Raw genomic sequence first — 14,758 nt, 5'->3', positions numbered from 1 at the left:
CTTACCTTTTAGGTTTTTATTTTTCGAGTTCTCTGTTACAGAGGCGGGTAAAACCAAATAAACAATACTTTAAGGCTTCAACCCGTGATACACGAACAAGATAGCAGGATGTGATCAATAAGAAAAGGTTGGAGTTATTTGTGGAATATGACTCAGAGATCACCGGACCCACTGACTGATCATTTCTTACATGTGGAAAATTCAGGAAATAAAGCAAAAGGTTTGACTTTGGAGCTGTAAAATCACTTTCAGAATAATGTTTTTTTTTTAGACTTGAGGAAGGCATTCTGTGCGAGACTGCACATTTACTGCTCTACATTTTAAATGTCACTGAAAATAAATGATAATTGGTTGCACATGATTATAATGTGGTAAACTGATGTCATTTTTTCTCTTCTCAAAAATATCTGAAGGTCCGTTTAACACATTTGAATTATGTGCCACCGATGTTACATGTTCAAAACAAATCAAATCAAATGACTTATTTTCAGTCATGCCGTTAAACAGGGATGGGCAACTTAAATGATGGAGGAGGAGATTCCAATGTACCAAGTCATGAAATGTTTCACATTATGCTTGATTTAAATAACATGGCATATTACACACCACACATAAATGTCACAAGTGCTGGCTGACGTGTTATGACATCATATGGCCGCTGGATGGAGATTACGTCACTGCTGCGTTCTTGTTTTAATTCAACACAGTCAACAACGCACTGCAAATATGACAGAAATAATATATGGACAAAGAAGATCATTTTAACATAAGGACATAGTTCATTTTCAATTCTGTAGAGAAATATAGATTATTTAATCATGTGCTTGTGTAGTGCTTGTAAGTAAAATAATAACGCTACTTCAAGCCAAACGTTTTTTTAAATTGTGTCGGGGGGGGGGGGGGGGGGGGTGAATTTCACTTTATCTAAAATTTGCATTATTCAAATGATAACCACCACATTTTAAAATTAAAGCGTACAAAGGCTTTTGGAAAAATATCATGTATAATGATTTATTGATGATGATGATGAACATTTTCATTGGGCCAAAGCTTAAAGCTTTAGACATTTTTCTGCGCAAATTATACTTAAAAGTACATTTTACCATACAATAGTGCATCATTTTCATTTTTTTTTTCACTGTATAGAAAAACTTTTATTTTAGCCACATGTCGCAATTGTTGGTATGATAGTAGCCCCTCCCCCAATGTACTACACTGCTGCTACGTATACCAGTTTAATGATGCTAAAAGTAGCTCATAAGCAATTGATTATTCATGCTGATACCTGGTAGTTAACTTGCCTTTAGCATCGTAGCATCTTTACAACAACATTTTAATTTTATCATTTGAAATGCACGCTTTAGTTTATGTTCTTCACCAAATTACACCTTGAAGAAAAAAGTACCCGCACTGTAGTGAAACCTCACTAATGGTGTCATACGGAATGTAAGAAAAAAGTTACAGCATATAAAAGACATATTTGGAACTGGAAAATGAAAAAAAAAAAAAAAGGATACATGAACAGACAGTTTACAAAGGAATCAACAAAACTAAATCAATCCAAATTTCTATCAATCACTAGCCCTACTACACATCTGATTGGATGGCGTGCCAACGAGCGGTCTCTCCAGGAGCCCGGCTGCACATTTCCTTCCAGTGTCCTCGGCCCGCCTCCGAAACATGGCTACCAATCAGCACGCGGCCCAGAATGCTGCTCTTGGTGTAGAGACGACCCTGCGAGAAGGAGGAGTCAATCGTAATCAGTATTGGAATGTTATTACGTCACATCGTAATAGGTGTGAATTGTATTGGACTGCAATCATGAATGTCTTGGTAATTAAAATGTGCTGTATTGCGTAATTTGCGGCAATCGTGCATCCTTTTATCTTGCAATTGCAGTGAGTTACATCGCACTTGGAGTCAATTTCATCGAAATTGGAGAGTGGAGTGAATCGAATCCTATTTGGTGCGTTTCACATTCTAATTTGAGTAATTGGAATTGTAAACTAAGTGGATTGCATCATGATTGGAAATTGGAAAATCCTGTTTCTGGTTACCTGCATGACGATGAACTCAAAGAGCAACGGCAGATGAGCGACGTCGCCAGGCGGCAAGTCGAATAAGAAGGGAGCGTTCCAAACGGGACTCGAACAGCCGCCGGCTGCTTTGGTCTCCTTGCTGCTGATCACTTTGCCATCATGATGCAAGTTGATGATGACGTAGTGGACTGAGGAGGAAAATATGGCACCAGTATTTAGCATCAGCATTGTCAGTGGTCCAAAGCAAATGCGGCTTCCCTTTTTTTTTTTTTTTTAATCCACTCAAGCGTTTTAATTGGATTGCATAATAATTCAAAAGCAATGTGTGGTTTATGGTGGTGACACATTCCTGGAAGCGTGGGGGGTTCTCTCTGGGGGCAACAAAGTGGAATGAACTCGTCGGAAAACGTCAACGCTGGTTTTGCTGTTTCGCTTCATGCGCCAGTGAAGCGAGGCTGGAAATGAGATGCCAAGCAGACGCGAGGGGAAGCGACTTGACTTCCGATTCCGAATACAGTTATACAACAAGACTATAATTATTATGTTTAGATTCTCTGTCATAGTCTGTAATAGGAGTACAGTAATCCCTTGCGTACTCACAGTTTACTAGTCACTAGATTTTTTTGGTTTGTTTTTAGAGCAGTCAAAATTAATCGACAAGTAATCGATTATCAAAATAATTGACAACTATTTTTCAAATTAAAATTGTCCAAATCTTCTGATTTTAGCATATCAACAGTAATTGTTCACTGATTCCTTCATGAAAGAAGACGGATTATCTTCTGTTTTTAATCAAAATAAACAAACGCAATCATCAATTTTTTTAATCACTATACGAATGCAAAGTACGAAATAAACACCAATCACTGGTTAATAAACATCAGGGGAAAAAATGCTTTTGTACTACACTGATTAGTTGATCAATCGATTAAATAATCGATAGATTCATCGATCCTAAAAATATTCAATAGTGACAGCACTTTTTTATTTAATTAATTTATTTTTTGAGTAAATCTTATTGTGATGGTGATTCATATCGCATTAGTAACTTGAGTCAGGGCCGGCTCTAAGTGATTCGGTGTCCTAGGTGAAAATGCAGATTGTTGACCCCCCCGCCTGCCCCCGTGGCAATAAATAAATAAATAAAATATATAGATATATAATATTTAATAGCACACTGACATACATGCCTCTACCCTGGGCCTGTTTTTCCTCCTCCTCCTTTTGCCGCTTTCTTAATGCAGCACCTGAGGGCTTGGACCTTTTCATTGGAAATGTTTTTTTGGGGAAAATATTTGTCAACTGCGGGCATGTGGAGCCCGTTGAGACTCTTTTGTGAATAAGGCCTATATAAATAAACTTGACTTGAAAATTATTATTTTAATTTTTTTCCATGCAATTTGGCCCCCTCCACATGACCGCCTAGTTTGCCTATGCCCAGGGCCGGCCGGGCTTGGCTGGAGCGAATCGTTATGCATCATAATATCTTAATTGGAGTGCATCTTATTTTGTGACCTCAAGTTCAGTCAGCAGCAGGCCTCAAATATCAAATATCATCCACCTGTTGTGATTTGCGATGTTACCTGGTGCTCCGGGGATGCGCGTGAGCTTGGCCAGCTGCTCGGCTTTACGCACCAACACCTTGACGCGGCGGGCCGGCACCTGGTACTGGAGCAGCACAAAAAGCTGGCCCAATGAGCGCGGCGCACACAGCGAGCTCTTCCTGCGAGACCACGTGTCCTGCGAGCTCACACTCTGAGGAACAACAGCACAGGAACAGGATTTTTACGATCTAAGTCACACTTTAAAATCAGTCTTTTAGTCTGCAGATGTTCTCTTCATGATCTGTGGCGGAAACATACACAAAGAATGGATCCCATTCACTTTGCTTTTGGGTTAGTGTGACTTTTGGCTCGTACCATCAGGGGTTGTGATGCACCAAAAAAGGACCGTTCATGAAGGATGTGACATCACTTCCTGCCGACTCTTCATACGGTTAATTCAAGTAGCGTGCTGGCTTCGCCTTGTTTGCCATGTGGTGACTCATGCAAAGTGTTCTTACGACATGAGGGTAATTGGATGTTATACATGAAAGCAGCTTCTTCTTCTTCTTCTTTTTTTTAAGCATATTAGCTTTTTGTGTTGTTTTGTACCTGATTTTCTTAACTTCAAATTTCCAAACATTTGCAGTACAAGGCCAACTTTTAGGCATCTTTTCAGGTAGTTTGTCAAAACTTGTAAATTGTTTTCCAGGTCCATACTTTGCTCCCCCTTTACGGGAGCACAAATTGGGCCTTGTTTTTATTCCTTTTCCTCTTTTTTCCATCTTTCTTTTTTTTCGTCAATGAGACTGAGGGCTTTAAGTGGCAAAACGGCAGCCTTCGCGTTATGTCTCCCTCTGTTGGTCATTGTCCCCCCTCTTCCTGTTTCTCGGATGGCTTGTGACTGTGAAGACAAATTCCATGTGTGTTTTTACATACTTGGTCAATAAATCGGCTTCTGATTCAGATGAGCTGTACTGTTCAAAATTAGCTTTAGCCGAAATGTGTTTGGACGTGTGTGGGGATGGCTAGTGGCTACGTCATTATAGCCGAACACGTCACTTCCGTGTCCAAACCAACTCCCGATATAATGGTGCAGTACTGTGTCCCGTGTTGTAATAACAGAAACATTCAATATATAATATTGAATAATATAATATATCAGTCAATAAAACGATATCTTACTACCGCTTTACTCTGGATGAAAAGAAGAAGAGGAGATGGCTGACACTGATACGGTAAAATTAATCTCTCTATTCATGATAACTACTTTTAAGTGTAGGCTAGCGTCAGGAGCTAGCTAGTAGCTATAGCTTGCTCGATTGCTGAAACAATCTGTGCAAAAGATAATTCCCGTTTTTAGTCTGCCAAGGTCACTATTCAATTTATGAAGAGATAATATGCAGCAAATGATTGACGGCGTTTAATAACAATTCCTTATGTTATGTATGCGCTAATTAAAAAACAACAACAACAAATGAATAAAATAGCATTTTAGAAAGTATGGTCAACTAGTTAGCATGTTAGCATCACAGTTGTAAGGTTCTTGGTTCAAATCCCGACCAGGGCCCCGTACCGTGTGGAATGTGCATGTTCTCTGTGCGCATGCGTGGCTTTTCTCCGAGTATTCCAACTTCCTTCCGCATTCCAGAAACTTGAAGGTAGGCTGCCTGCACGGATGGATGGATGGAAATCGTTTGTGTTTGCATTTCTGCTGATGAAATCATCGTGTGTTTGACTGTTTGGCGTCACTCGCAAGATGCATCAAATCCACGGAGCGCACCCGAGTTGAAAAGATCGACTTGGAGTCGTAAATCGAGTGCGTGGGCGCCCGGCGTTACGTCACCGGCGCTGCAACTCACGTACACGTCCAAACGCATCAGTCAACTCGGATCGGGAGGTTAAAGCGACGGGCGGGACAGGCTTTCACAAAAATTAGACTTGGCTGGCGTCACAATCTCCCGAGTTATTCACGTCCGCCTTGGCAGACTTCCGGCACGGGCGCATTGTCAATTAGCTGCTCATTTTGACCTTTGAATTGTATTGAATTGAACAAGAGTGCAGCACGGAGCTAGTTGATGTCACAGCTGAGTGGGTGCCGTTTAGCGACATGCATGGAACATGATAAGCTTGCGTGGATGAATCACTCTGGACAAAAGTATTGGGACTTGAAGCTGGCTGTTGTGAAGTGATAACAGCTTCTGCACCCAAAAGCTTCTTCTTCCATATCAAAGTCAACCAAGCATGCGTCTACTGGGCTTACTGTGCACTGGGAAGCAACAATTGACGAAAAATGTCTTCATCCAGGTTCAGGGGTAATCGTGGTGATGTGCTGCACATCTGTGTTGCATTTCTCTTCACAAATGAAAGCATTTTTTGTATGAAGCTGCAGATTTTGCTTTCCTGTGAATCAATTGTGTTGTATGAATAATCAATGTTTCTGACAACTGCTTTGCATCCGTGTTGCTTTTTTTCTTGACAAAGGCAACATTTATCATATAAATTAAAAAACAGGAGCTGCTTTCGGTCGCTCAAATATTCATTGTTATAACGGGAGGATCGAGCTTTCTGTAAACCACTGAATTTATATTTAATCATAAGCACTGTTCCTTAGAAATGCTTCACATATTTTTCGTCAATTTAAACGTGCTAAAATATTTTGGGTTTATGTGAATTCATTTCGTCATATAACCCATTTTTGAAAACTGCTTCATATTTTTGGTGCATTTTTCTTGACAAACTCAAATATTTACTACATAAACTTTGAAAATTTTGTTTTACTGCGAATAACTATTCACATATTTAGTCTAAAAAGCATTGCTACTGAAAACTGCTTTGCATCTGTGTTGCATGTACACTCTAAAAAGAGAATTGTTGAACCAAATTAAGACTACAAATTCAATTGTTGACAAACTTAATAAAATGGCTTCAATTGGGAACAATTGGGATTGAATTAAATTAATCCGAAGTGAATATATTAAGTTTAACTAATTATTCATTCATTAAACGTAATGTAACTTTAATTAAATTAATCCAAAATTAATCCAAAATGAAGTTAATACTAAATTAATCCAAAGTGAATATATTAAATTTAATGATTCATTCAACTTAACATATTCATATAAAAAAAAACAAAAAAAAAACATATTCACTTTTGATTAATTAAATTAAATTGTGTGTTACCAATTAAAGCAATTTTATTAAGTTGGTCAACAATTCAATTTGTAATCTTAAATTGCTTCAACAATTCTTTTTTTTTAGTGTGTATAGGCTTACTGACAAACTCAAACATTCACTGTATAAACTGAAAAATGCTTCACGCTACCTTCTTGAGTTTACTTTTGGCGGGGCCGAGGTGCCGAGTGCAGGTTGCCGTTGTGTCGGGCTCCCAGTCCAGGTGCTGGCAGGGCAGCTCCACCACGCCCAGCGCCATCTCGCGCAGGCCCGAGAAATCGCGACCGTAGACCTCTAGCCTCAGTGTGCAAACCCGCAGCCTCTCCAAGGAGCCCGCTTGAAGCGCCACGCTTTGGCTTTGCAGCTCCGGGCTGAAACTACTGCGTCGGGATGCCACCTGGAACGGTACTGGGCACAGTGGCGGTAGGCTAGCCCGCACCAGAACCCGATTACTGCGCCTCCTACCAGACACCCCCAGGATGTTAACCACCAGGGTGCCATTTGAGGAGTAGAGCAAGGAGAAGTGGAGCAAGGGGGCCGGCTTGGCGGGGATGGAGGACGTGATGGAGCCATATTGCGACGGAGCCACCGCATCCAGGTGGGTCAAACTTTCCCCACTCACGGTGCTGCGCCGTCCCTTCACCCAGCGAGATTTGGGAACCAGTTTAGTGAGCGAGGGCAAAGATGCCCGACTGTGGCCCGAATTCTTATGGGAGGCCAAAGGAACGAGCGGCGAACTGAGGCGGCGTAGTGGAGACGAGCACCTGGAATCCAACGGAAGATCGCTGAGGTCGTCCTCGGATGGGGAGGAGCTGCTTTTCCGGCAGGTGAAGTCCAGTACGTCGCCGTCCAGTTCTTCGTACTGTTGCCGGACGGGCAGAGTGCACATCGCCGGCGTCACGGTCACGGTCACCTGCTCGTTGGGGTGAGGGCACGGAATGGCCGCCTGCTTGTCCTCTGAGGTCATGCCCTTCTTTGGCCTGCAGCAGAGGATGAAGGCGAGCACCACGCAGTAGCAGAAGATGGCCAGGAGCACGGCCAGCAGAACCTGCAGATGAACTACAGGCAAAAAAAATTTTTTCTGAGAACTGCTTCGAATCTGTGTTGCATTTTTCTTGGCAAACGCAAACATTTCATACATAAACTGAAGCATGCTTGCAGGATTTTGTGGACACTTGATGGCGAGGACCAAACCAGGCCATGGGGACTAGACTGACATATCGAAGAGGCCTAAATGAGTTCCAGTCATCTTAATGAGATCAATGAGGAAATGTCCCCCATCTGTTATAAACACTAATGACAGTATCGCTTTCAAAAAGCCAGACAGAGCACACGTTAAATTTCCTGACAGCCAGACTGCAAACGTCCGCATATGATATTATAATTACAGGATTTTATTTCGATTTCCAATCAGTAAGCGACCACAATCTTGTAAACAACAATTTTGTGGAAGATCTGTCTTAAACGGGCTCAAGAGAAATGATTTCCTTTCACACTGCCTTAAAATAATCCTGCATTATTATGATTTGTTTTTTCCCTGGAGGAAGTATCTGATTGACCCGCTGTGGATTATTCGTATCCACTCAAAAATCCATACAATCCGCTTCCAAAATGAAATTATGCATTTGTCAACAGTTGATTTATATATATATATATATATCTTTCAACACTAGCAAAGTAAAACAACAAATCACCAGACCTTCTTGTCCTGTTATCATGCTGCAATGAATATCTGATCCAGTCCGAAAATATGACTCAGGAATTCATGCATGTTTAAAATCAAAAGATGAACACACTTAGTCAATACTTTTTCTCAAACTCAATGATAAATTGATCAATTCTGCAGCTCCAAAGTGATATTCTAAGGACACAAAAAATGATTAACAAACAAACAAACAACCAGAAAATGATTCTTCTTACCTGGCAGGATGTAGTGCGACATGATTGCGTCCGCCACTCTGCAGTGTGCGGAGTCAGTGTGATTCCCTCCTACCACTATAATCAACATCATCATCATGATGCCCACTTATACACACACACACACACACACACACACTGGCTGAATAAACTTGGATTTATTCCTTGACTGACTGCTCAGCATCCTCACTTCCTGTGTGTCTCCTCTCTCTCTCTCATTTTTATTTTTTATTTTTTTAAATCTCTACTCATTTATACTGCAGTGATTTTACAGGTGCATCCAAAGGACTGTGAATGTCAGTAAAGAGTTAAAGACCCTCATGAGATCAGTTAATAGGCCACAGACAATTGATGTACCCCGTTTTCATTTAGTTAGAGTTAAATTGCTAATTGTCTAGATAGAAGAGAATGCTTTATTAAAGTGTACAAGCTTGATGTCATTTATGCGCAACCATCAGAATGAAACGGTCCTACAGTGCCACCTGCTGGTAATAGAGGCAATGTACTTTACAGACTGAGCGGCCAAGTTATAAAAATAAGTATCATGCGTAAGTAAACTTTATTTTAATGATGGTGTCATAGTTATTTGTTTTGATTGTAATATTTATTATAGTATTATTGTATTTATTTATTATTACTTAAAATTAATTAATTAGTTTATTAATTATTTTTTTAAACTAATAAACTGATTATTTAATAAAAGAAAAATATGTACTTATTATACTTTACTAGCGTGTTTTAATTAGTATTTGAAAATAAATCAATTTATAAATGATTCAAATGGATAAATCAATTGAAAAAACAAAATCACCCTGTGAATGCACGAAACACCTGTACACGAGGGAGCTTGTAACCACCTTTTTTATTGGTCAATTAGAACTAGCGTGCCAGCCAATCGGATTCTTCTGGCGCTGGCGCTCAATAGCTGGTACAGGCACGAGCTTCGACTTACTCTCGCGCGTGCGCTTGTCAGTCACGCAAAAGAATGACCAACGTGTCATTGGCGCTCTGTTGTCATTGTTTGTTTTTATGGCTACTCTGTTGTGCCAGCTCACTGGATCCGACGTTTTTACCGAGGATGATGTTCACCTTATTTTGCTGGAACAATTGAACTTGAGAAGGAAAATGTTTGATGATATCATATAGATAATTGTTAACCTTTGACCAAAATGAGTGTGCATGTGTCCCAAATTTAGAACAACTAAATAAAATAACTGTAATGACAAATCAAAATATTTTTTAAAACAGAATACTAACAAACTAAAAACAATATGTAATACTATTGGAAAAACAGTATACTAATTATGCTAGTAGAAACACTAATACAAATATAAATAAAAAATAACAAATACTAATAAATACTACTAATATAATTATATTACAATAATTAAAAACAAAATAGAAAATACAAATAGTCTATAATATTAATAAAAATACTGCAAAACTGTTTGGAAAAAATGCAGTATAAACATAAATGCTATTATAATGCTATTTCAAATAATAAAAAAATAAACCACCACAATGACTCACTGATTGCCTGTCAAACGGGAACAAGAGTCACGTTAAGTAGACATAAGAGAGACACAGGCAAGGAAGTAAGTGGACTAACACACTTGTATCTCTGGGAAAATGCTGCCCTCTGTGGGACATAATTGGACATTCCAAAGGTTTAAACTAGACCAGTGTGGTCCCCAACTTTTTTTTTTCTTTTGTTCATACAACGTGCTTTTCGAAGACTGGCAAACAGAAGTGTGTGTGTGTGTGCCTCTCAAATTGCTCAAGTTATGCAAGTGTTGGCAAAGCAATTTAACTAACTAACCTCAACCCTAACCCTAACCCAAGTGTTGAAATAAAAAGTTGATTGAGTTGATATAATAAAAGCTGGCTTACCACAGAATACTTTTTTTTTAAAACTAATTAAATTAAATTAAATAATAAATTAATACAAAATTATTATTATTATTATTATTAGTAGTAGTAGTAGTAATATTTTTATTTAAAAATAATAGAAAATTAAATTAAAGCCACAACAAACCCTTTGGATTTCTAGCTGCATACACGGCCACCCGTTTTTAATTATACTGTATGTGCGCCATATAGTGGATGTGGCATTGTATCAGCCATAAAATGGGGAAATTAAGAAGATAGTAACATAATACAATCGAAAGTAATGGGCCAGTATTAATCCCATGTGTTTCCAGCTTTCCACTGGAAATACTTAATGTGTTGCCGTGCATATCGCCCATTATGTTGATATAGCCATGAAGAGGATGCATGCGTGTGTGTGTGTGTGTGTGTGTTGATGGGAATAATAAGAGTGGGGTGGGGGCATAAAGGGACATAGGAAGGGGTGGTTTGAGGTCTGCCTCTTTATCTGCCTCTAGTTAAGATGACACGATAGCAGTAATTGTTCCGGACTACTCATCAGCAAATCCCGTGCTTGTGTGTGCTTTGGCGTGTGCATTTGCGTGTGTGTGCCAATATGTTTATGTATTTGCTTGCATCGTGTGTGTGCCTCCATCCCATATCATCAAATTTTGTGTTGTTTCTTTTAACAAGTGGCTAACTTCTTTTTTAAAAAAATACTTGTATGATAGTTAAAAATATTCATGCTATCGCTTTCTCTTGTACCGTCATCAAATTGATGAATAATTTTGCTTTATTTTAATTTTATTGCACTGCACAGCAATTAACTTCTTTTCTGACATTTTGGAAATGTGACTGAAACCATTTCCAGCTTGACCCTTGTATCGATGATTTCTTCGGCCATAGTTGTCTACGAACATTTGAAACCAATTGGGAGGCCAAAATGAGGGTGGTAGTGGTTGATGGTGGTCTTAAAAGCACAAGATGGCCTGGGTGGCCTCTGACCACGTCCATTACGTCAGACTTTGATTAGCTGAATGGTTTTAGAGGCTTTATAGCTGTGAGCTAATGGTAGCGACAGTCCCATCTCATTAGCTGCTCGATTGGTGGAGGGCGGCCTGCAGACCTGACAGACATCCTGCCAGCCGGGCGCATTCGTCGCGTTTCTCTGACTTGTGCTTCATGTTGTTAGCTTTCCAATGCTATTGAATTTAAGCGCGAGCTTTATTACGGAAACTCTCTCAATTGACCGACGGGTGACTCCCTGACCCTGCTGTGAATTGTGGGTATTCAGTTGAATGATATGGCCGTCACTGATTGAGGGATATGTTTATTCAATCAGGACGTCGAGATGTCGCCGATGCGGTTGTCGCGGGCCCATCAATCACCCTGGAAGAGCCTCCATGGCTCCATGTTCAACATGGACAAAAATCAGTAGGACCTCGTTCACTGTTGTTGTGGCATGTGCCTCATATCTCTTCTTTTTGTTAAGATAAATATATATTTTTTTTTTTTCAAGGGGAAAAAAAATTCGAGATAAAAAGCTTAAAAGTAATACAGGCATTTTTTTTGGGTTAACTCTTTCACTGCCAGACGTTTTCAGAAAACGGGTTGTCCCCAGTGCCAGCCGATTTTAAGCATTTTGACTGATCTTTCAAGGTCCATAGAAAATTATGTGTTTGGACTATGGAAACACACATACTACCAAATGAAAGATTGGACTCTCATCTTTCATCAGAAAAAAAAGTTTGTTTCTACCTTATTCCGTTTTTCAGTAATCAACAATAGAAAATGGTTAGTTTCACCTCTGTTTTGAAACAAACGTCTTTTAACGTCTTTGGCACTCCGCCATAGGATTATACTAAACGTTATTTAACGTTTTTGGCAGTCAAAGAGTTTTAAAGGCAAACTAAATATTTTTTTTTTTTTTCAAGCTTTAATCTCTTATATGTTGTTGTGCTTTTTCAAGAACAACATGCACTCTTACGAGAGAAAGATAAGTTCAAGAAAAAAAAAATAACCATGGGGGAGGAAAAGTAATTATTATTGGAGTGATGTCATAAGAAACCTCATACTATTTTAGAGAAAAAAGTTGCAATCTAAAGTCTTGACAAAAAAATCCATGTTTTATTGAGGGGAAACAAAGTCACAATCTTACGGATGGTTTGTTTTTCAAGAAAGAAACTTGCAAATAAAAATAGAATGAAAAAAATACATAATCTTGGGAGGAATTTGTTTTTATAAAAAAAAGAAAAAAGAAAACAAAATGGGAATTAATTTAAAAAAAAACATTTATTTTATTTTATTTATTTATTTATTTATTTATTTATTTATTTATTTATTTATTTATTATTTAGAAAAAGCTTTTAGTTTGTGTGTCTGATCTTTCAGAAAAAAAAATCTTCTTTCTTGTTTTTTTTAGGGAAAATATTAAAAATATATTTAGAGCAGGGAAAATAGTGACAACAACTTTTATTTATTAGAAAACCATTGCTAAACCAATTTAAATATACCAATTCTTAACTTGATTTTACATTTTGCACGATAGCTAAGCCTGTCCAGACGTTTACCTACGCGAGAAAAGATGATTTTGATTTCCATTCATTTCTGCAGCGCACATTTTGCAAAGACAAAGAAAGTCGATCGGACGTGCTGTGCTGAGGTATGTAATCAAGAACGTCATTTCAAAGGGAAAGCGTCATCCAAGCTTTTTTACGTCAACACCTTCTTCCTCATCTCCACCTTTTGTCTTCCCTCTTGCACCTCAATGCACTTGTGGAGGTCTTTGGGTGAATAAGTCAATGAATTGTTTCAAGCGGGTCAGGATTGGACGGGGCCTCGGCGCCTGGCATGGAGAAGATAAGACCGCTTATCTATCTCTCTGTCTGACAAACCTGCAACCCCCCCCCACCCTTCCCCACCACTCCCGTCCCTCCCCCTCTCCATCATCATGACCACCACGGCATCCCTAACCGCAAGACAAAAAAAAAGCTTTGCTAACAGATGGTAAACACAGAGCAACATGGAGCGATGTTGCTCGGAAGTATAAAATGAACTCCGCTGACTTTGAAGTTTGAACTCAAAGTTTGAAAATAAAAATAAAGCAACACCTCATCGTCACAATTGTCTTATTTTCTCCTTTCACCGCCACTGTTGATCTGATTAGTGAATTGTTGACTGATTATTGAAGCAGAAAAAAGAGGAAGGGAGCCAATGTGCTTTTTAGCGAGGATGACACGGCGCTGTCACTCCCCCGCCATCTTGTTGGGAATGACAGTCGTCCCCTTCCTCATCCTCTTCGTCGCCTTTGACGCTGGCAGCGCTTCATTACTGTCACCATTTTAACGTGAAGAAATGACGACAGGCAATTATGTGTTTGTCAGGATGCGTCCTGGAATAAATGTTTAGCTTTAGAGGGTTTTGTGGTATTGGGCTTCACATAACCATTATGTGTGTTTGAGAACTGTGCTATGATACATTTTTATTTGAGTTTTCAAAATTTGCTGTTGATACCGGTAAACATTAGTTGCTAATTAAATCAGGTGGCATAAGCTGCACTACTTTTAATTGTGTCAAAGTGTCATTTCTTCAGTGTTTAATTTTTTTTTAATTAAATATCTGCAGAAATGTGAGGGGTGTACTCACTTTTGTGAAATACTGTATTTGAAAAATGTATTGGTTGATTTCTTTAAGTATTATCCAAAATGCAGTAAGACGTCGATTGTTAAAAATTCAACTGGAACATTATTTGGCAAGATTACCAAACTAGCCAAAATCAAAGACAAACACAAAATGTTAAACGAATGCTTGACTCCATCCATCCATTTTCAGCAGCAAGAAGATAATATTTTGTCGATAATTGTGATAACCTCATTATTTTTCTATGTACAATGCATTTTAAAACACATGTTGCCACTTGCTCAGGAAACCGATAACATCCAATCATGGCTCAGTTAGCAGTTTGTAATGTCACATGACCAACCCCAGAAAAAAGGTGAGCCGTGATTGGTTGTTGAGCACCTATGATGTCATTTTCAGTCGACAGCAAGTGGCAAAATGTGTTTCTAAAAGTAGCAATTGTATGTGAAAAATAATGAAGTTATCAAATTAATTAATTAATTTAGGTAATTTAATTAATTCATTCATTTTAATTTAATTTACTACTGAAAATGGCTAAATGAGTCAAAGTATACTTCTAAATGAACAATTAGCTGGCCTTGT

The 14,758-nt window shown here is 38.8% G+C and overlaps 1 protein-coding gene across 1 annotated transcript; it reads right to left on the bottom strand.

Annotated features, from left to right (window-relative positions):
- Nucleotides 1–997: 997 nt before the first annotated feature.
- Nucleotides 998–8,733, bottom strand: LOC144050633 (uncharacterized). Its single transcript, XM_077564052.1, has 5 exons — nucleotides 8,675–8,733; nucleotides 6,906–7,813; nucleotides 3,623–3,794; nucleotides 2,058–2,227; nucleotides 998–1,734 (listed from the first exon to the last, which is right to left on the bottom strand). The coding sequence occupies exons 1-5, from the start codon at nucleotides 8,694–8,696 to the stop codon at nucleotides 1,588–1,590; spliced, it is 1,419 nt and encodes a 472-aa protein (XP_077420178.1). The 5' UTR covers nucleotides 8,697–8,733; the 3' UTR covers nucleotides 998–1,587.
- Between the last annotated feature and the right edge of the window lie 6,025 nt (nucleotides 8,734–14,758).

This window comes from Vanacampus margaritifer, chromosome 4 (assembly GCF_051991255.1).
Source record: "Vanacampus margaritifer isolate UIUO_Vmar chromosome 4, RoL_Vmar_1.0, whole genome shotgun sequence".
NCBI lineage: Eukaryota > Metazoa > Chordata > Actinopteri > Syngnathiformes > Syngnathidae > Vanacampus > Vanacampus margaritifer.
Note: the sequence above shows the minus strand (reverse complement) of the source record. Positions and strands in the feature narration are given on the sequence as shown.

What these genes read in the sequence shown, in the direction of transcription:
- LOC144050633 (XM_077564052.1), bottom strand. Translation starts at nt 8,696, where the DNA reads ATGTCGCACTACATCCTGCCAG. An exon ending in GTCGCACTACATCCTGCCAG is followed by an intron (nt 7,814 to 8,674) that starts GTAAGAAGAATC and finishes TTTTGCCTGTAG; the next exon opens with TTCATCTGCAGGTTCTGCTG. An exon ending in CCAAAAGTAAACTCAAGAAG is followed by an intron (nt 3,795 to 6,905) that starts GTAGCGTGAAGC and finishes GTTGTTCCTCAG; the next exon opens with AGTGTGAGCTCGCAGGACAC.